At 37.6% G+C, this 23,153-nt stretch overlaps 1 protein-coding gene across 4 annotated transcripts in view; it reads right to left on the bottom strand.

Annotated features, from left to right (window-relative positions):
• The window catches only part of si:dkey-72l14.3 (Glyco_hydro_56 domain-containing protein), a 79,634-nt gene that overhangs the window by 17,003 nt on the left and 39,478 nt on the right, over positions 1-23,153 (bottom strand). For 3 of the 4 annotated variants that reach the window (XM_062054465.1, XM_062054466.1, XM_062054467.1), the window contains exons 2-4: positions 14,493-15,079; positions 1,285-1,533; positions 994-1,140 (exon numbers count right to left, since the gene is read on the bottom strand). In XM_062054465.1, the coding sequence (XP_061910449.1) occupies positions 994-1,140; positions 1,285-1,533; positions 14,493-15,029 (933 nt within the window). In that variant the 5' untranslated portion in view covers positions 15,030-15,079. Of the gene's footprint in view, positions 1-993; positions 1,141-1,284; positions 1,534-14,492; positions 15,080-20,349; positions 20,466-23,153 lie in introns of those variants that run through there. The other variant, XM_062054468.1, reaches the window with a different exon arrangement.

Here is a 23,153-nt window from a genome sequence, read left to right as displayed (position 1 = left end):
GTATGTGGGAGCGTAGGTACCTATGTATGTGTGTATGTATGTGTGTGAGTATATGTGAATTTGCATGTACAATACATTTGACTCCCAGTGTGTGCGGGAGCCAGAGTACGGCCCCAGCCTCCCAGAGAACCCATCTCACAAACAGTAGGCGTGGTGCCCAGGGAACCAGGGGCCACCGCCCCCACGCAGCCAAGACGGACAGCGACAGGAACCCCAGAGCCTGGCCCACCGTGCCGCCCACAAGGGCCAGCAGCAGGCCGCAGACAGACGCACCCGGCAGAGGACAAGGCACGAGAAAAACAGGGGGAAGCCAGACCCCAAGCCAGCGAGAGACCACACCCCACACGGACAGAAAGGCGGGACGCCCCGCCCGAGGGGCCCGGAGACCCCCCGCAACCGGACGGGAAGACCGCCCCCGCCCCACCGGCAACAGGGCCCCCACGAGCCCCCCCCCACCCCCGGAGAGCGCAGCGAGGCCAGCCCACGGCCACCCCACCCAAGCCGGCCGCCACAGGACCACCCAGCACGGGGCCACAGGAACCACCCACCCCACCCGCAGGGACCCCAACGATGGAGATGGAACAACCAGCAACCGCCCCGCCGAGTCCCCCCCCCCCGAGGTAGGGGAATAAATAAATAAAATAAATAAATACATAATAATAATAATAATAATATTAATAAAATATATTTTTTTTAAAAAGGGGGGGAAAAATAAATAAATAAATAATTAAATCTATTTATAAAAATAAATAAATAAATAAATAAATAAAAAAAGAATTAAAAGAAGATCACAGACATGCTGACACACAAGGTCGCTACCCCAACAACTGGCTGACTCGCAGCACCTCGGGGGTTTACTGTTAATTAAATGGCTGCTTTAACATCTAACTGTTAGGCAATTGAGCCCCTGCAGAATAAAAGGAAAACATTCTTAGTGAATTGACTATCTCTGTGCTAAAAAGCAAGCAAGCCCAAAGCCCACTGATACCCCACCTGTGACAGGAACGTGTTGGTGGAGGCGTACACACTGTTGATCAGTGGGAATACAGGAAGATCGAACGTCGCTCCGGCCAGGGAGGACACTCTGAGAGCTTCCTGGATTTCACTGGACATATAAAGCCTCCCTGAGGACGTTCCACCCTGTGAACAAAACGGCCAGGATGAGAGCAATTGTACCTGCAGAACAGGTATGATGTCACATATCTCACATGATTGTCAAGGTGTGCTTATTTATTCATGCATTGGCCTCATTTTTAAATGGGGTGCGCTTCACCCGTCACCCACCTGTAGCTTCTCCAGGGACAGAAGAGGGTACAGGGCGGACGAGCGTCTCCACAGCCACAGGAGCTCCTCGTTAAGGGTCTTCTCAACAGGGGGGCACTGGCCGGTGTAGTTGGCTAAAGCGGTTTGGGCGGGTTCGCCGTTGTAGCAGCTCGGGTAAGGGGAGACACCCCATAAAGCTTTGGGACGTAAGCGTTTGACCTCCCTCAGAGTTTCCATGATTACTGACTGGGCAGCTGCCTCGAAGTCCATCTGGGTAAAGAACATATACATTACTCATTCATGATGATAATAATAATAATAATACAGCTGTTATTGATAATAATCATTACTATTTTCATCCAGGAAAAGGGTCCGTAGCAATCCTGGACCCCTTACAGCATGGGTGTCAAACTTGGTGGTAGTGGGGGGTGTATTTTGTAGCGTCCCGGAAGAGTAAGTGCTGCAAAGGGTTCTGGGTATTTGTTCTGTTGTGTTTATGTTGTGTTACGGTGCGGATGTTCTCCCGAAATGTGTTTGTCATTCTTGTTTGGTGTGGATTCACAGTGTGGCGTATATTTGTAACAGTGTTAAAGTTGTTTATACGGTCACCCTCAGTGTAGCCTGTATCGCTGTTGATCAAGTATGCGTTGCATTCACGTGTGTGTGCGTACAGAAGCCGCACATACTGTATCTTGTGACTGGGCCGGCACGTTGTTAGAATGAAGGAAAAGCGGACGTGACGACAGCTCGTAGAGGACGTTAAAGGCAAGACTGTGGTCCGGGTGGACTACGAGATATAATGACTGATGAACACCTTCGTTCGATAATGAAGGTTGCCTCAGCTCAAAGCCTGAGCCCCGACATTAATGAACTAGCATCCAAGAAAAGATGGCAGGTATCTGGCTTGGGCACATCAGATTAGATCAGTGTGTTGCACACTGAGCAGTTTAAAGTCCTGAATGGTTGGTTTATTCATTGTTATTTTATTTTCAAATTTATTAGCCTGTGGAAAAAGTTAATGTTGATATTTACCTCAGAAGGCTGCAAATAGAAAATTGTATTTGATATGCCATTGATATTTTTTTTATTATTATTATTTGAAACTCGATTTTGCATGTCACTATAAAGTTATATAAGACTTGCTTGTTCAATATTCAATGCAAAACTTGTTTGGGTCCCTATTGAAAGGTTAATTTGTTCAACCTTGGCCCGCGGCTTTGTTCAGTTTTACATTTTGGCCCACTCTGTATTTGAGTTGGACACCCCTGCCTTACAGTCTTGTCTCGGTTTCAACTCGTGTTTGTTTTGTATTGCTGACAAAGGTGTGCATTTCTAAGCAAAGTAAAGTTCTTTAGTCAAGACACTGCATGATATGCTGCTATGCCTACCCGAAGACTGGCTTTATTTTTGTTCCATATATAATATACGCACCCTTTGGCTAAGCACCTTTGTACTTTGATTTCATTGTCACAGAAAAATGATGACTACCGTATTTTTCGGACTATAAGTCGCAGTTTTTTTCATAGTTTGGGGGTGCGTCTTATACTCAGGAGCGACTTATATGTGAAATTATTAACACATTAGCGTAAAATATCAAATAATATTATTTAGCTCATTCACGTAAGAGACTAGACGTATAAGATTTCATGGGATTTAGCGATTAGGAGTGACAGATTGTTTGGTAAACGTATAGCATGTTCTATATGTTATAGTTATTTGAATGACTCTTACCATAATATGTTACGTTAACATACCAGGCACATTATTTATGCCTCATATAACGTACACTTATTCAGCCTGTTGTTCACTATTCTTTATTTATTTTAAATTGCCTTTCAAATGTCTATTGTTGGTGTTGGCTTTTATCAAATAAATTTCCCCCAAAAATGCGACTTATACTCCAGTGCGACTTATATATGTTTTTTTCCTTCTTTATTATGCATTTTCGGCCGGTGCGACTTATAGTCCGGTGCGACTTATACTCCGGAGCGACTTATACTCCGAAAAATACGGTAATATAGCTGTTATTGATAATAATCATTACTATTTTCATCCAGGAAAAGGGTCCGTAACAATCCTGGACCCCTTACAGCAGGGGTGTCCAAAGTGCGGCCCGCAGCTAATTGTTTACCGGCCCGCCACACATTCTGGAAATGCTATTGCAAAAATAAAAATGAATGAGGTGAAATCTAACGAGAAAAGTTGCAATGTTGACACAAAGCTGCCATGCAGGCTTTTTTTTTCTTTTTCTTTTTTTTTTCTTTTTCTTTTTTTGCCATTGCTCCCAAAAAAATAAATAATGACAAAAAAATCCATGTTAGAATGAATTATTTTCAAGGCTACAATTACTTCAAATATTTCACTTTAAAATGTTTTATGTGGTAAATATTGCATATCTTGTGTAGTTGCCATATAAAAACATCGTTTTATTTGACAAAAGAGCATAAAACAAACAAAATAATAGTTCAAACGTAAAATGGACAGATATATCTGATGTTGATCTCGTAACTTAAGTGTTGAAAGTAACAGAAAAACCTAATAAAAATGTATCACTTTATGAGTGGGGCACCTTTTGGATCCCAAATATATTTAGTGGTATTTTATTTATCTTTTCACTGTGATTACTCAAAAATATTAAGGAATTAAAATCCATGCATTATTGATCTTTTATGGCTCTAATTACTAAATACTGCAAAGACAAGATACTTAGCGTTCGAACTGAAAAACGTTGTTATTTTTTGCAAATATTAGCTCATTTGGAATTGGATGCCTGCAACATGTTTCAAAAAAGCTGGCACAAGTGGCAAAAAAGACTGAGATTGTCGAACAGTTTAAGAACAACATTTCTCATTTAGGGAATTTAGGGATTTCCCCATCTACGGTCCGTAATATCATCAAAAGGTTCAGAGAATCTGGAGAAATCACTGCACGTAAGCGATGATTTTACGGACCTTCGATCCCTCAGGCGGTACTGCATCAAAAAGCGACATCAGTGTGTAAAGGACATCACCACATGGGCTCAGGAACGCTTCAGAAAGCCACTGTCAGTAACTACAGTTGGTCGCTACATCTGTAAGTGCAAGTTAACACTCTACTATGCAAAGCAAAAGACATTTATCAACAACACCCAGAAACAGCGAGCTCATCTAAGATGGACTGATGCAAAGTGGAAAAGGGTTCTGTGGTCTGACAAGTCCACATTTCAAATTGTTTTTGGAAACTGTGGATGTCGTGTCCTCTGGAACAAAGATGAAAAGAACCATTCGCAAAGTTGAAAAGCCAGCATCTGTGATGGTATGGGGGTGTATTAGTGCCCAAGACATGGGTAACTTACACATCTGTGAAGACTTACTGAAAGGTGCATACAGGTTTTGGAGCAACATATATTGCCATCCAAGCAATGTTATCATGGACGCCCCTGCTTATTTCAGCAAGACAATGCCAAACCACATGTTACGATAGCGGGGCTAAAGAGTGCGGGTACTAGACTGGCCTGCCTGTAGTCCAGACCTGTCTCCCATTGAAAATGTGTGGCGCATTATGAAGCCTAAAATAGCACAAGGGAGACCCCCGGACTGTTGAACAACTTAAGCTGTACATCAAGCAAGAATGGGAAAGAATTCCACCTGAGAAGCTTCAAAAATGTGTCTCCTCAGTTCCCAAACGTTTACTGAGTGTTGTTAAAAGGAAAGGCCATGTAACACAGTGGTGAAAATGCCCCTGTGCCAACTTTTTTACAATGTGTTGCTGCCTTTGAATTGTAAGTTAATGATTATTTGAAAAAAAAAAAATTCTTATATCTTGTAAATATCTTGTCTTTGCAGTTTATTCAATTGAATACAAGTTGAAAAGGATTTGCAAATCATTGCATTAAATGTGTATGCCATGTGGCTAGTCGAACTTCAATTTTATTGTCACAGAAATAAACTTAGTATAAATTAGTCAAGACTTGGCTTGTGTTTGTTACTAATTGAATGCATGGTGTGTGGCTCGTCGTACATTCTCACAGAAATACGCTTCTTTAATTAGGAGACGACTGCATGATATGCTGCTTGATGCTGTGCCTCACAGATGACTTTCTTGTTTTTTTTAATATTACTTGCGCCACGTTTGGCTAACCGCACTTAAAATTGTCACAATAATCATCTTTTTTAGTGAAGACATGGTATGATGTCCTGCTTACTGCCATACGCCTCGATGAAAATTACAAAAATACAAACCATGTTTCCATATGAGTTGGGAAATTGTGTTAGATGTAAATATAAACGGAATACAATGATTTGCAAATCCTTTTCAACCCATATTCAGTTGAATGCACTACAAAGACAATATATTTTAAGTTCAAACTCATAAACTTTATTTTTTTTTTGCAAATAATAATTAACTTAGAATTTCATGGCTGCAACACGTGCCAAAGTAGTTGGGAAAGGGCATGTTCACCACTGTGTTACATGGCCTTTCCTTTTAACAACACTCAGTAAATGTTTGGGAACTGAGGAGACACATTTTTGAAGCTTCTCAGGTGGAATTCTTTCCCATTCTTGCTTGATGTACAGCTTAAGTTGTTCAACAGTCCGGGGGTCTCCCTTGTGCTATTTTAGGCTTCATAATGCGCCACACATTTTCAATGGGAGACAGGTCTGGACTACAGGCAGGCCAGTCTAGTACCCGCACTCTTTTACTATGAAGCCACATTGATGTAACATGTGGCTTGGCATTGTCTTGCTGAAATAAGCAGGGGCGTCCATGGTAACGTTGCTTGGATGGCAACATATGTTGCTCCAAAAGCTGTATGTACCTTTCGGCATTAATGGCGCCTTCACAGATGTGTAAGTTACCCATGTCTTGGGCACTAATACACCCCCATACCATCACACATGCTGGCTTTTCAACTTTGCGCCTATAACAATCCGGATGGTTCTTTTCCTCTTTGGTGCGGAGGACACGACGTCCACAGTTTCCAAAAACAATTTGAAATGTGGACTCGTCAGACCACAGAACACTTTTCCACTTTGTATCAGTCCATCTTAGATGAGCTCAGGCCCAGCGAAGCCGACGGCGTTTCTGGGTGTTGTTGATAAACGGTTTTCGCCTTGCATAGGAGAGTTTTAACTTGCACTTACAGATGTAGCGACCAACTGTAGTTACTGACAGTGGGTTTCTGAAGTGTTCCTGAGCCCATGTGGTGATATCCTTTACACACTGATGTCGCTTGTTGATGCAGTACAGCCTGAGGGATGGAAGGTCACGGGCTTAGCTGCTTACGTGCAGTGATTTCTCCAGATTCTCTGAACCCTTTGATGATATTACGGAGCGTAGATGGTGAAATCCCTAAATTCCTTGCAATAGCTGGTTGAGAAAGGTTTTTCTTAAACTGTTCAACAATTTGCTCACGCATTTGTTGACAAAGTGGTGACCCTCGCCCCATCCTTGTTTGTGAATGACTGAGCATTTCATGGAATCTACTTTTATACCCAATCATGGCACCCACCTGTTCCCAATTTGCCTGTTCACCTGTGGGATGTTCCAAATAAGTGTTTGATGAGCATTCCTCAACTTTATCAGTATTTATTGCCACCTTTCCCAACTTCTTTGTCTCGTGTTGCTGGCATCAAATTCTAAAGTTAATGATTATTTGCAAAAAAAAATTGTTTTATCAGTTTGAACATCAAATATGTTGTCTTTGTAGCATATTCAACTGAATATGGGTTGAAAAGGATTTGCAAATCATTGTATTCCGTTTATATTTACATCTAACTCAATTTCCCAACTCATATGGAAACGGGGTTTGTAGCTGTTGATGTTAAAGTGCCACCAAAAGTGTCATCCACGAGTGAATAGTGTCTATAATGTAGTGTATCCCAGGAACATTAATACCACTTTAACAGAAAATGCAATATTTAGAATTGGAATACAGACTGTATAAAAGACCAGATGGATTCATTTGCTGGCTTAATGGGAGCCCTTATGTAACTAACCCTGCAGAAAATGGTGCATAATGACAATACACTATTCTGCCTGGCAACAGACTAAAAATATATTCTTATTTATAAATTCAATCTAAATAAAAAAAATGTCCCGTCTTTTTTTTTTCTTCCTCCTGATGCTTGCTGTACCAGTGACCTCACGTTTAATTTTGCAGAGCCAATCAGAGATCATCAGATAACGGGATCAGTTTGGATTACTCTGCAAGGTGCCGGCAGCGAAGAGAGACAAGACTTTTCTCTAAATAACCACGCTGGGTAGACTTTGCACACACACACACACACACACACACACACACACACACGCACGCACACACGCACACGCACACGCACACACACACACACAGAAGGTGATTTACTACATTTACTTGAATACTTATTTGTACTTTGGTGTCTTGCTGCATAAATTGACATCATGCAAAGTATTTATTTTCTACCAGACTGAGTCTTGTCACTATGTATATTGTAGGGAAGTCCTACGTTAAATGCGTTAAAATGTAATATCGGAAATTATCGGTATCGTTTTTTTTATTATCTGTATCGTTTTTTTTGTTTTTTGTTTTTTTTATTTTTATTAAATCAACATAAAAAACACAAGATACACTTACAATTAGTGCACCAACCCAAAAAACCTCCCTCCCCCCATTTCTTTCTGTTATTAATATTCTGGTTCCTACATTATATATCAATATATATCAATACAGTCTGCAAGGGATACAGTCCGTAAGCACACATGATTGTGCGTGCTGCTGGTCCACTAATAGTACTAACCTTTAACAGTTAATTTTACTCATTTTCATTAATTACTAGTTTGTATTTAACTGTTTTTATATTGTTTTACTTTCTTTTTTATTCAAGAAAATGTTTTTAATTTAGTTATCTTATTTATTTATTTTTTTTAAAAGTACCTTATCTTCACCATACATGGTTGTCCAAATTAGGCATAATAATGTGTTAATTCCACGACTGCATATATCGGTTGATATCGGTATCGGTTGATATCGGTATCGGTAATTAAAGAGTTGGACAATATCGGAATATCGGATATCGGCAAAAAGCCATTATCGGACATCCCTAGTATATTGTATTGTTTATCCCGACATTTCCTAATTATGATTCAACACACCTGTTTGACCACTGATTGTGTGTTTTCCCACCTTTGTTACACTCCAACGCTAAACTTGCCTGTATGACCACTGACCGCAAGAAATGCATTTGATGGCTAAACATTGGATTACATTGAGTAAACAAAATACTCAGAATCAAATGTATTGGCCAAGTATGTTTAAGACACAATATATCACAATATATTTGACGTTGTAGATGGCAATCCTTTGTTCAATGTAAGATATTAAATAAAAACGCAACAACTACAAGCGAGCGCAATATCGTGGCGGCCATAACTTCATGTATCGCACCTACACACGACTAACACGATTAATCATGGCTGGAAATGTTAAATAAATAGTTTGACAACATTATCCGAGCACTTTTTTCAAATCATTTTTATTTCATAATAAATACATTTCGGTATATATTTTTCTTTGTATTTATTTGTTTCTCTTGTTTAAATTGTAATTTTTGGTTTGTAAATTGGTTACCAAAAATGATAATTTGCCCCAAAAAGTCCCACATATTACATATCTATTCTGTGCTTTAAAAAGTGCTTTGCATTTAATATTTGAAATTGTGAATACCTTAACTTTCACTCCTTTATTCATGATTTGTTTATTTTATTATTTCTGTATTTAATTATTTTTTAAAATATTGATCAAGACATCCACAAATTCTGTTTACTTCACTACTAATGAATCAAAATAAAATAAATACAGGAAGTGAACAAATGATCAGTATTTGCTAAAACATTAAAAAGGGGTAGGATTAAAAAAGCCCTGCTTCTTCCTACTACTTTTTCCAGACACGATGAATTATGTAAAAGTGATGTACTTCAATGTCACTTTTTAAGCTCGTTTCAAATAAACTAAACCGTCAAAATTATCTTATTTTAATCTCTAATTAGTTGTGTGGACTTTTTATCTTTCCCTCACATTTTTAGCATTTTTTCAGAGTGGTTGTCTCTTAAAGGGGAACTGCACTTTTTTTTTTGTAATTTTGCCTATCGTTCACAATCATTATGAAAGACATGACGGATGGATTTTTAAAAAATATGCATTCTAAATATTAAATAAATTCGATCAAAAGTCCGCTTACAATGGAGCCTATGAAAGCTGCTAAATTCCGCCTACAAAGCTCTTAAAAAATACCTAAACACCTCCATTGAGGTTTTATATACATGATGTAAGTATACATGTAAAGGCAGATTTATAATAACATTTAATATTTACGTATTTTGATCATTTTACATTGATTTCAAATGTAAAAGGGATATGGGGGAATTTTTTTTTAAATAATTTTTATTTTTTTTAAAACATTTTTTAGACATGTATCTCTCGTGCGCACGAGATACATGTCTAAAAAAATAAATAAAAAAATACATGTCTAAAAAAAAATATATACATTTATTAATTTTTTTTATAACTTTTTAAAAAGTTTCTCCTGCGCACGAGAAAGTTTCTCCTGCGCACGAGATAGTTTCTCGTGTGCACGAAATACATGTCTAAAAAAACAAGAAAAAAAAAAAAAATTATAAAAAAATGTTTTTGCTCTTTTTTTTTTTTTTTTTCTTCATCATTGATTACTACACACTGCCGACTTCATAAGAGCCTACGAACATACTAAAACATCACTTACAGTACAAGCTCTGCTGTCATTAGAATGCTGACTGATCGGATGTTGTTATAGTCCCATTTAGATGAAAAATATCTCATAATCCTCACGAAGAAACGGGGTTGGGGGGGCGGGGAAACAAGCACTTTTCGTGTCGTCCTCGCCAGTTCCAGGTCCTAAATGGCTGTCAAAGTGTCCCAATTTGTCAGATTACCTACTCAGACTTCTTCTGTCCAGGTGAGAGGCATGATTTATGATTTATAATCAATTTACAGGGAGCAAGGAAGCGAGGAAACAGCAGACCACTCGATGATGTAAACATAGAGACACACATTAGTGATCCCGCCGCCGCTCTAAATAGTTTGTCTGTGTTAGCGCTTATAATAACAATATCGCTAATATCTGGTTAATATTCAAGTCACGAAATGTAAATGGAGTAATGTTGGCGCTTTTTGAATGGTTATTTATCAGATTTTCTGGGCGGAACAGAGGACTTTTATTTACGTTTATTGAATATTTAGAAGGCATGAAAAAAAAAATCCATCCGTCGTCATGTCTTTCATAATGATTGTGAACGATAGGCAAAATTCCAAAAAAAGTGCAGTTCCCCTTTAACTTGCGGGTTTGATCCCGTCATCCTTCTGACAAAGTGCTCTTTAGCAAGATATTTACCTCCTCGTCGAGTGAATTAGCTATCAACCTCGCCTCCATAGAAACGCACAAGCCCACCATTAATCCATGTGTGTGCTACACCCTGATAGCGAAGGATTATTCTAGCACAGCCTTAATCTTTGTTATTACCGGAATGTCCTGATTTATCTGCTGGGAAAATCATGCAAAGACACACTTTGTCACAAAGTCTTCTTTGCCGCTGCTGCGCTACCTGGGGTGCATCTCGCTTACATCCTCAGTCGCTCTGAAGTCAGCAGATGGGACCGCAGCAACATGAAGAGAAGATACCTCGGTTTTCGGATCATTTTGTTTTTCCACAAAAACTTTTGCCCTAGTTTTTTTTTTTTATATACTTTCTCAGTTCCACGATTTAACTTTGTGTTGAATACAGCAATTCAAATGAGTATCTGCGATGACGCGGCAACTTGTCCCAGGGTGTAACCCCGCCTTCTGCCCGAGTGCAGCTGGGATAGGCTCCGGCCCCCAGCGACTCAAAAGGGACAAGCGGTAGAAAAAATGGATGGATGGATCTATTCGAATCCCCTTGAGATTTTTAAATTTCTTCTTTAGGTGTGATATTTTGGGCAGTAACGATTCGATCCGATTCCTGGAGTGACGATTTGATTCATAATCGATTCTTGATTCGAACAGATTTTTGCATTGGATTATTTGGTATAATAATTATAGTAAAATGTTTTCATAACAGGTTACAGGTTAGAAAAACTCCATCTCGGTTGCATGTACTTGGCCTAAAAATGTCCTTTTATAAATTGGTTCTTACAAAAAAATAATTAATTGATTTATAATCGGAATTAATATCCATCCATTTTCTACCGCTTGTCCCTTTTGGGGTCGAGGGGGGTGCTGGAGCCTATCTCAGCGGCATTCGGGCGGAAGGCGGGGGTCATACTTGCCAACCTTGAGACCTCCGAATTCGGGAGATTGGGGGGGGGGGGGGTTGAGGTGGGTCGGGGTGGGCGGGTTCGGGGGCGGGGTTAAGGGAGAGGAATATATTTATAGCTAGAATTCACTGAAATTCAAGTATTTCTTTTATATATATATATATATATATATATATATATATATATATATATATATATATATATATATATATATATATATATATATATATATATATATGTATATATATATATATATATATATATAAAAGAAATACTTGGCTTGAATTCACTGAAATTCAAGTATTTCTTTTATATATATATATATATATATATATATAATATATATATATATATAAACCATGGTATGTGAATGCTTCCATTAAAATCTCCTGAGGATTGAGGAAATCCCTCATGAAACAGGCCTGTAGAGATGAAATAGTCTTGTGATTTTTTCCCACACATACATATTACGCTCTACCACGGTATCGAGCACTATTTTTTGGATAATCTAATTAAGACATATATATGTGTATATATATATTTATTTTATTTATATATACATATAAATAAAATAAATACCGTATTTTTCGGACTATAAGTCGCAGTTTTTTTCATAGTTTGGCCAGGGGTGCGACTTATACTCAGGAGCGACTTATGTGTGAAATTGTTAACACATTACCGTAAAATATCAAATAATATTATTTAGCTCATTCACGTAAGAGACTAGACGTATAAGATTTCATGGGATTTAGCGATTAGGAGTGACAGATTGTTTGGTAAACGTATAGCATGTTCTATATGTTATAGTTATTTGAATGACTCTTACCATAATATGTTACGTTAACATACCAGGCACGTTCTCAGTTGGTTATTTATGCCTCATATAACGTACACTTATTCAGCCTGTTGTTCACTGTTCTTTATTTATTTTAAATTGCCTTTCAAATGTCTATTGTTGTTGTTGGCTTTTATCAAATAAATTTCCCCCAAAAATGCGACTTATACTCCAGTGCGACTTATATATGTTTTTTCCCTTCTTTATTATGCATTTTCGGCCGGTGCGACTTATACTCCGGAGCGACTTATACTCCGAAAAATACGGTAGTTGTTTTCCACCTGGCGCTATTGTTTGACTTGTGTAACATTATTTTTGGACCTTTAAAAGTAAAAGGGACAAAAACTGCCCCGTTCCGTCCTCAAATTCCATCCATGGGGGTCTTACTCGCTGTTCTTTTTTGTTGAGCATTACTGCAAAATAAGCCACCATGGTACCAAAGAAAGTTGCGAGTGCCAGCACTTTGATGAGAGACACTATGGAATTCAAGAAATAACTCGTAGTGAAGTACGTCTGCCTGACTATTCTTTCCCCTTTTCCGCTAATCTCCGTTTTTGCCAACAAAAATCTTCAATTAAGGTAAAAGTGATCCATTTTATTCCTCATTTATTTGTATTTTACATTGTTTTCTGCATGTAAAACTATAATTACGTCCTGTAAAATTGATCTTTTTGGTAATGTTTGTGTGTTTCTGAGTCAGATTAATTGGAGTTACATGAGTTCAATCCCGGGCTCGGGATCTTTCTGTGTGGAGTTTGCATGTTCTCCCCGTGACTGCGTGGGTTCCCTCCGGGTACTCCGGTTTCCTCCCACCTCCAAAAACATGCCCTAGGGCAAGGGTGTCCAAACTTTTTCCACTGAGGGCTGCACACGGAAAAATTAAAGCATGCTGGGGCCATTTTGATATTTTTCATTTTCAAACCTTAACAAAATGTATGGATTTTTTTTTTTTTTAACCTTTAGGGCTCCGGGGACCATAAAGGGTGTCAGACATTAAAATGTAAAAAATAAGTCAAAATTATTATTATTTTTTATTTAACGCTTACAGTAAATCTCTATATTAACTTCAGGTTGATATAAAGTTAAAAAAAAAAAATGTTTTATGCCTTTTCTGTCAAAGACAACTTTGTTTTTTATAGTAAAACTGAAATATGCAGTATTTAGTAATTAGAGCCCTAAAAGATCAATAATGCAGGACACCATTGATTTTAATTCTTTAATATTTTTGAGTAATCACAGTGAAATGTTAAATAAAATCCTACTAAATATATTATGGATCCAAAAAGTCCCCCACTCATAAAGTGATACATTTTTATTAGTTTTTTTTTTAACTTTTAACACTTAAATTACGAGATCAACTTCAGATATACCTGTCGATTTTACGTTTGAACTATTATTTTGTTTGTTTTATGCTCTTTTGTCGAATAAAACTTTGATGTTTTTTTATGGCAACCACACAATATATGCAATATTTTTTCCACATAAAATATTTTAAAGTCAAATTTTTGAAGTAATAATTCATTGTAACAGAGATTTTTTGTCTTTTTTTTTTTTAACAATGGCAAAAAAAAGACAAAAGAAAAAAAAAAACAGCCTGCATGGCAGCTTTGTGTCAACATTGCAACTTTTTCTCGTTAGATTTCACCTCATTCCACTTTTTTTTACATGTTTTTATTTTTATTTTTGCAATACTATCAATTTTGCAATTTTTGCAGAATGTGTGGGGGGCTGGTAAACGATTAGCTGCGGGCCGCAAATGGACACCCCTGCCCTAGGGCGTAGGTTGATTGGCAACATTAAATTGGCCCTAGTGTGTGAATGTGAGTGTGTTGGCCCTGTGATGAGGTGGCGACTTGTCCAGGGTGTATCCCGCCTTCCGCCCGAATGCAGCTGAGATAGGCTCCAGCACCCCCCGCGACCCCGAAAGGGACAAGCGATAGAAAATGAATGGATGGATGAATTATTTTGGGGAAAATTGCTCCGCTTTTCGTAAAATATTTTTCATTAGACCTTTTAAGACAGATTACTAACAAAAACCGAAACATTACAATATCTGCATGTTTTTACCCCAAACTTTCTTTTTCGTTTTCTACTAGCAGTATTCCTTACCTGTGACCACTTCTCCACCTCCTCGGGAGTCCAGTTAGGGAAGAACGCCTTCAGGAGGTTCCGGGAAGCTGCCTGATAAACGGCCTTCTTCTCCCTGTTTCTCAACCACTGGGGTAGCCACTCGGACCATCTCAGCACCCCCAGCCCGAGGAACCTGGGGGCGGGCAACGCCGCGTCGAGGTCCAACTGAGTTTTCTGCAGATGGTTGTCCAGCCGGGTGTTCTGTGGTAAACCCCCATTGACCTTTGTGTCTTTATCCAGGAAATACGGGTAGTTTCCCAGCGTGTCCTCGTAGAAGACCACCACCCGGCCTTCACGTTCCATTCCAAAAGATCCAGGATCTGGCCTGGCGGAGCAGGAGGAATCGGGTATGGCCCAGAAAATGATAAAAGGCTGTCCGGACAGCAGGGGAGGGCGTGCTGGTCGGGGCGGCCCAGCTGTGCTCAGGCCAGCGAGCAGTAAGACGAGGAGGCTCAGTGGAACAGTGGAGCACGACGGGACTGATGGCTTAGTCCTGCATTGCTTGTTCCACGCCATCGAAGCTGATAACGGTCAGCCTGTCACTCCTTCAGCCGCCAATCATGTTTCTGAAAAAGAGGAATCCACAAATCCTAAATTGGCGTCATGATCAAGGAAATGCACCAAACACGCGGTGGCATTTGATTGTCATTTAAGTAACAGTCTCACACTAAAGACCAACTGATGATGCGAGACAAGGACCCATCCACTCCTTTAAAGGGGAACGGCACTTTTTTTTCCACAATCATTATGAAAGAAAAGAAGACAGATGTATTTTTTTTATGCATTCTCACTCGTAAATACAAGTTAAAGTACCAACGATAGTCAATGATAGTGAAATGTGTCCTCTGCATTTGACCCATCCCCTTGTTCACCCCCTGGGAGGTGAGGGGAGCAGTGGGCAGCAGCGGTACTTTTTTGGTGATTCAACCCCCAATTCAAAGCCTTGATGCTGAGTGCCAAGCAGGGAGGTAATGGGTCCCATTTGTATAGTCTTTGGTATGACTCGGCCGGGGTTTGAACTCACAACCTACCGATCTCAGGGCGGGCACTCTAACCACTAGGCCACTGACTAAAAGTCCGGGTACAATGAAGCCAAGGTTGAGGGCCTCTATTCCGACCATAAAGCTCTCTAAATAATCATCCAAAAAAATGCCATCAGTACTATTTTTAGATTTTCGTGACTTAAATGATAACCAAGTATTAGTGATATTGTTATTAAAAGAGATAACGCAGACACACTATAGCGGCGCCGTGATCACAGAGGGCTAACAAGCTTGATGCTGACGTCATTAGCTGAAAAGCTTCTTTCTCGCCTCAGAGCTTGTGAAAGTTTATTCTAGATCATAAAAACCCCGTTTCCATATGAGTTGGGAAATTGTGTTGGACGTAAATATAAACGGAATACAATGATTTGCAAATCCCTTTCAACCCCTTTTGAGTTGAATGCACTACAAAGACAAGATATTTGATGTTCAAACTCATAAACTTCTTTTTTTTTTGTTGCAAATAATAATTAACTTAGAATTTCATGGCTGCAACACGTGCCAAAGTAGTTGGGAAAGGGCATGTTCACCACTGTGTTACATGGCCTTTCCTTTTAACAACACTCAGTAAACGTTTGGGAACTGAGGAGACACATTTTTGAAGCTTCTCAGGTGGAATTCTTTCCCATTCTTGCTTGATGTACAGCTTAAGTTGTTCAACAGTCCGGGGGTCTCCGTTGTGGTATTTTAGGCTTCATAATGCGCCACACATTTTCAATGGGAGACAGGTCTGGACTACAGGCAGGCCAGTCTAGTACCCGCACTCTTTTACTATGAAGCCACATTGATGTAACATGTGGCTTGGCATTGTCTTGCTGAAATAAGCAGGGGCGTCCATGGTAACGTTGCTTGGATGGCAACATATGTTGCTCCAAAACCTGTATGTACCTTTCAGCATTAATGGCGCCTTCACAGATGTGTAAGTTACCCATGTCTTGGACACTAACACACCCCCATACCATCACAGATGCTGGCTTTTCAACTTTGCGCCTAGAACAATCCGGATGGTTCTTTTCCTCTTTGGTCCGGAGGACACGACATCCACAGTTTCCAAAAAACAATTTGAAATGTGGACTCGTCAGACCACGGAACACTTTTCCACTTTGTATCAGTCCATCTTAGATGAGCTCAGGCCCAGCGAAGCCGACGGCGTTTCTGGGTGTTGTTGATAAACGGTTTTCGCCTTGCATAGGAGAGTTTTAACTTGCACTTACAGATGTAGCGACCAACTGTAGTTACTGACAGTGGGTTTCTGAAGTGTTCCTGAGCCTATGTGGTGATATCCTTTACACACTGATGTCGCTTGTTGATGCAGTACAGAATGGGGGATGGAAGGTCACGGGCTTAGCTGCTTACGTGCAGTGATTTCTCCAGATTCTCTGAACCCTTTGATGATATTACGGAGCGTAGATGGTGAAATCCCTAAATTCCTTGCAATAGCTGGTTGAGAAAGGTTTTTCTTAAACTGTTCAACAATTTGCTCACGCATTTGTAGACAAAGTGGTGACCCTCGCCCCATCCTTGTTTGGGAATGACTGAGCATTTCATGGAATCTACTTTTATACCCAATCATGGCACCCACCTGTTCCCAATTTGCCTGTTCACCTGTGGGATGTTCCAAATAAGTGTTTGATGAGCATTCCTCAACTTTATCAGTATTTATTGCCACCTTTCCCAACTTCTTTGTCACGTGTTGCTGGCATCAAATTCTAAAGTTAATGATTATTTGCAACAAAAAAAAAAGTTTATCAGTTTGAACATCAAATATGTTGTCTTTGTAGCATATTCAACTGAATATGGGTTGAAAATGATTTGCAAATCATTGTATTCCGTTTATATTTACATCTAACACAATTTCCCAACTCATATGGAAACGGGGTTTGTAAATCATGCCTCTCACCTTGATAGTAGAAGGATGAGGACATAATCCGAAAAGTTGGTCAACTATGGCATCCAATTTAGACCCGGAGGGACCGAGAAAAAAACAAGACGCTCGGTTCCACCCCCCTTTTTTTCTTCACAAGAATGATGAGTCATTTGTCATCTCAATAGGAATATTAACATATATAACATCCCAACAGTCGGCATCCAAGTGACAGCAGACATTGTACAGTAAGTGATATTTTGTTATGTTTGTTGTTTCATGAAGTCTGCAGTGAGTAATAATCAGTGATGATGTTGGATGAAAAAGTGAACGTTGTGATGTGTTTTTGAAATTATGGGCTGCCGTAAGCTTAATACGATCAAAATACGTAGATATTAAATCTTATAATAAATGTGCCAGGTACTACATTACATAGAAACTTACAGCGTGTATATAAAACATTGATGGAGGTGTTTTTTGGTTTTTTTAAAAGCGCTTTATAGGCAGAATAGAGTGACCCCCCCCCCCTCCCCCCTCCCCCTGTGAACTCTATTTTAAGCTGAATTTTGCTTGCATTTATTAGTTAGAATGCATATATACAAAAATCATGTGTGTTCTTGTCTTACATAAGGATTGTGAGCGATACGCAAAATAGAAATAAAAAGTGCAGTTCCCCTTTAATGAAAATAGTCCTTCTCAATCAAACTACTCCGAATAAAGTAGTATTTTATTAATTTTTTTATTCACTTTTGAAACTGAATAAAAACTAAAAACAATCATAACAACAATGGTTATTATGATTGCTAATAATCATAATAATATCTGCACAGTAAAGTGCAGATATTAAACAAATACTTTTACAATGAAACATGAAAACAATACCCCTTATTAATCAATTACATAGCTTTCATGTCATTATAATCTTTACAATGATTAATTTGCTGGTTTTAGATGGTAAATGGGTTATACTTGTATCGCGTTTTTCTACCTTCAAGGTACTCAATGCACTTTGACGCTATTTTCACATTCACCCATTCACACACACTGATGGCGGGAGCTCCCATGCAAGGCCCCAACCACGACCCATCAGGAGCAAGGGTGAAGTGTCTTGCTCAAAGACACAATGGACATGACGAGGGATCGAACCAGGAACCCTCAAGTCCTCCGCACGGCCGCTCTATCAACCGAGCCACACCGTCTCTGGTCTTATTTTAATAAATAGTTTAAAAAAATTTTATTGTGCATATTAACAAATGTTTTGGCCCCAACATACATACATATACACATATATAGGCACATACATGTGCAAGTACTAAATCTAAGTACGAAGTAGCACCAACAAATAAATGCCAAACATGTGAATATGTACTTTATAGATTAATTTTGTCTGTAAATATCAAATGTTGCCGCACCTTTTTCTATAACTATATTTTACATATTTTAGAATTCTGAAAGTACTTTCTTAACATGTTCTTATTTCCAACATATACACTTATTTTTAGAGATGTTTAGAGATATATGCGTTAAAATGTAATATCGAAAAATTATCGGTATCGTTTTTTTTATTATCGGTATCGGTATTTTTAATTTTTAATTTTTTTTATTTTATTAAATCAACATAAAAAACACAAGATACACTTACAATTAGTGCACCAACCCAAAAAACCTCCCTCCCCCATTTAAATTATTATTATTTTTTTTTCTTTTTATTAAATCAACATAAAAAATACAAGATACACTTACAATTAGTGCACCAACCCAAACAACCTCCCTCCCCCATTCACACTCATTCACACAAAAGGGTTGTTTCTTTCTGTTATTAATATTCTGGTTCCTACATTATATATCAATATATATCAATACAGTCTGCAAGGGATACAGTCCGTAAGCACACATGATTGTGCGTGCTGCTGCTCCACTAATAGTACTAACCTTTAACAGTTAATTTGACTCATTTTCATTCATTACTAGTTTCTATGTAACTGTTTTTATATTGTTGTACTTTCTTTTTTATTCAAGAAAATGTTTTTAATTTATCTATCTTATTTTACTAATTTTAAAAAAAAAGTACCTTATCTTCACCATACCTGGTTGTCCAAATTAGGCATAATAATGTGTTAATTCCACGACTGCATATATCGGTTGATATCTGTATCGGTAATTAAAGAGTTGGACAATATCGGAATATCGGATATCGGCAAAAAGCCATTATCGGACATCCCTACTTATTTTTTATATGTATTGCTTTTATTTCAACATGTCCTAATACCGCCGGAAATTGGAGTGGAGCTCTAGTCTGGACCAAGTTTCATTGTGCGTTAATTTGTGTACAATGTACCAAAAAAAATAGCTTTGAGGTCGGTAAGCAAAACCAGAATTATTCCGCACATTAGGCGCACTGTCGGGTTTCGAGGGAAAAAAAAAGATTTTAAGTGCGCCTTATAGTCCAGAAAATACGGTACTTTTATTCACCCGGGTAAATTGGAACATTCTTGTAAAGGTTCCTGCGGTGGAAAAATGCCGTAGGGACCAAGTACCAAGTGAGAAATCATTTTGTGGGTGTATGTTTTCGTGTGTCACATGCAATCAGTGACATTGGGTTGAAAAAGAGGAGTAAGTAGAATTTTGCTGCATTTGGATATGTTCAGGGAGGTTGCAAGATGTGGATTATTATCAAATGATTTGCCCCAGTGAAACCCATTACGTTCATGACATTATTCTTTAAGATCATGCTCTGAAAAATAGCTTTGGACACGCAAACTACTTTTTTTTACTTATAATAGGGTTTGCTTTTCATTGGCTTGCCTGATTTGCAATTTAAGGTTTTTCTGTGCTCTCAAATTGATCTCTTTGGGATAAAAAAGTAATTTTCGTTGCTCTCCAACAGCCACCGTAACGACAGGTAGAGCTGATTGCAAAGACTACATACCTGTATGCATAGCTGCCAACTCTTCTGGATAGGAATCGCCGGCGAGTACATCGGCGCTGACAAAGACACAAGCGGATCCGGGGCTTCTTCAGGTACGTCACACAAAGCTAGTTAAATGGTTATATATATATATATATATATATATACACTACCGTTCAAAAGTTTGGGGTCACCCAAACAATTTTGTGGAATAGCCTTCATTTCCAAGAACAAGAATAGACTGTCGAGTTTCAGATGAAAGTTCTCTTTTTCTGGCCATTTTGAGCGTTTAATTGACCCCACAAATGTGATGCTCCAGAAACTCAATCTGCTCAAAGGAAGGTCAGTTTTGTAGCTTCTGTAACGAGCTAAACTGTTTTCAGATGTGTGAATATGATTGTACAACCCAAACCGGATGTTGCGATGACGTATGCAATATACACCGGATTGCAGGCAGCATGTCAGCAATAAGGTTTGATTGATTGATTGAGACTTTTATTAGTAGGTTGCACAGTACAGTACATATTCCGTACAATTGACCACTAAATGGTAACACCCCAATAAGTTTTTCAACTTGTTTAAGTCGGGGCCCACTTAAATTGATTCATGATACAGATATATACTATCAGATATACACTACCGTTCAAAAGTTTGGGGTCACATTGAAATGTCCTTATTTTTGAAGGAAAAGCACTGTACTTTTCAATGAAGATAACTTTAAACTAGTCTTAACTTTAAAGAAATACATTCTATACATTGCTAATGTGGTAAATGACTATTCTAGCTGCAAATGTCTGGTTTTTGGTGCAATATCTACATAGGTGTATAGAGGCCCATTTCCAGAAACTATCACTCCAGTGTTCTAATGGTACAATGTGTTTGCTCATTGGCTCAGAAGGCTAATTGATGATTAGAAAACCCTTGTGCAATCATGTTCACACATCTGAAAACAGTTTAGCTCGTTACAGAAGCTACAAAACTGACCTTCCTTTGAGCAGATTGAGTTTCTGGAGCATCACATTTGTGGGGTCAATTAAACGCTCAAAATGGCCAGAAAAAGAGAACTTTCATCTGAAACTCGACAGTCTATTGTTGTTAGAAATGAAGGCTATTCCACAAAATTGTTTGGGTGACCCCAAACTTTTGAACGGTAGTGTGTATATATATATATATATATATATATATATATATATATATATATATATATATATATATATATATATATATATATATATATGTGTATATATATATACATATATATCTATATATATGTGTATATATATATATATATATATATATATATATATATATATATATATATATATATATATATATATATATATATATATATATATTATATATAGGGATGTCTGATAATATCGGCCGATAAATGCGTTAAAATGTAATATCGGAAATTATCGGTATCGTTTTTTTTATTATCTGTATGAGTTTCTGGAGCAACACATTTGTGAGGTCAATTAAACGCTCAAAATGGCCAGAAAAAGAGAACTTTCATCGGAAACTCGACAGTCTATTCTTGTTCTTAGAAATTAAGGCTATTCCAAAAAATTGTTTGGGTGACCCCAAACTTTTGAACGGTAGTATATATATATATATATATATATATATATATATATATATATATATATATATATATATATATATATATATATATATATATATATATGTATATATATATGTATATATATATATATATATATATATATATATATATATATATATATATATATATTATATATAGGGATGTCCAATAATATCGGCCGATAAATGCGTTAAAATGTAATATCGGAAATTATCGGTATCATTTTTTTAATTATCTGCATCGGTTTTTTTTGTTTTTTTTAATTAAATCAACATAAAAAACACAAGATACACTTCCAATTAGTGCACCAACCCAAAAAACCTCCCTCCCCCCATTTCTTTCTGTTATTAATATTCTGGTTCCTACATTATATATCAATATATATCAATACAGTCTGCAAGGGATACAGTCCGTAAGCACACATGATTGTGCGTGCTGCTGGTCCACTAATAGTACTAACCTTTAACAGTTAATTTTACTCATTTTCATTAATTACTAGTTTCTATGTAACTGTTTTTATATTGTTTTACTTTCTTTTTTATTCAAGAAATTTTTTTTAGTTATCTTATTTTATTATTTTTAAAAAAAAGTAACTTATCTTCACCATACATGGTTGTCCAAATTAGGCATAATAATGTGTTAATTCCACGACTGTATATATCGGTTGATATCGGTATCGGTTGATATCGGTATCGGTAATTAAAGAGTTGGACATCCCTAATTATATATATATATATATATATATATATATATATATATATATATATATATATATATATATATATATATATATATATATATATATATATATATATATATATATATATAATGCAATAGTAAGTCTGCTAGAAGAATGTCTTTCTGCTCTCTTTGTGTTTAATGTTCAGCACCTTGACTCAATTTAAATGTATTTACCTGATGATCTTAACCACAGTAACTTCCGCAGAACAGCTGACTAATCTCCCAGATCACCTCTTTGCTAATGCTCAGAGGGTTAAAGGTCGTTGAATGCATAGTATCTTGTAAGTAAAGGCTTCTAAGTCCTGAAGCATATGTGCCAGACTGAAGAGGTTTGCTGGGTTTTTTTTTAAAGTCCACGATTTGATGTTTGGTTCAGGTGCTTGACAATGGCCGTCATTATTTAGTGAACTTTTGACTGAAGTGGCTGTAAATGTGAATAAAGCAATGGTATACTGTATACAATATGGTATAAATCTGTTCA

This window comes from Entelurus aequoreus, linkage group LG07, assembly GCF_033978785.1.
Source record: "Entelurus aequoreus isolate RoL-2023_Sb linkage group LG07, RoL_Eaeq_v1.1, whole genome shotgun sequence".
NCBI classification, from domain to species: domain Eukaryota; kingdom Metazoa; phylum Chordata; class Actinopteri; order Syngnathiformes; family Syngnathidae; genus Entelurus; species Entelurus aequoreus.
Note: the sequence above shows the minus strand (reverse complement) of the source record. Positions and strands in the feature narration are given on the sequence as shown.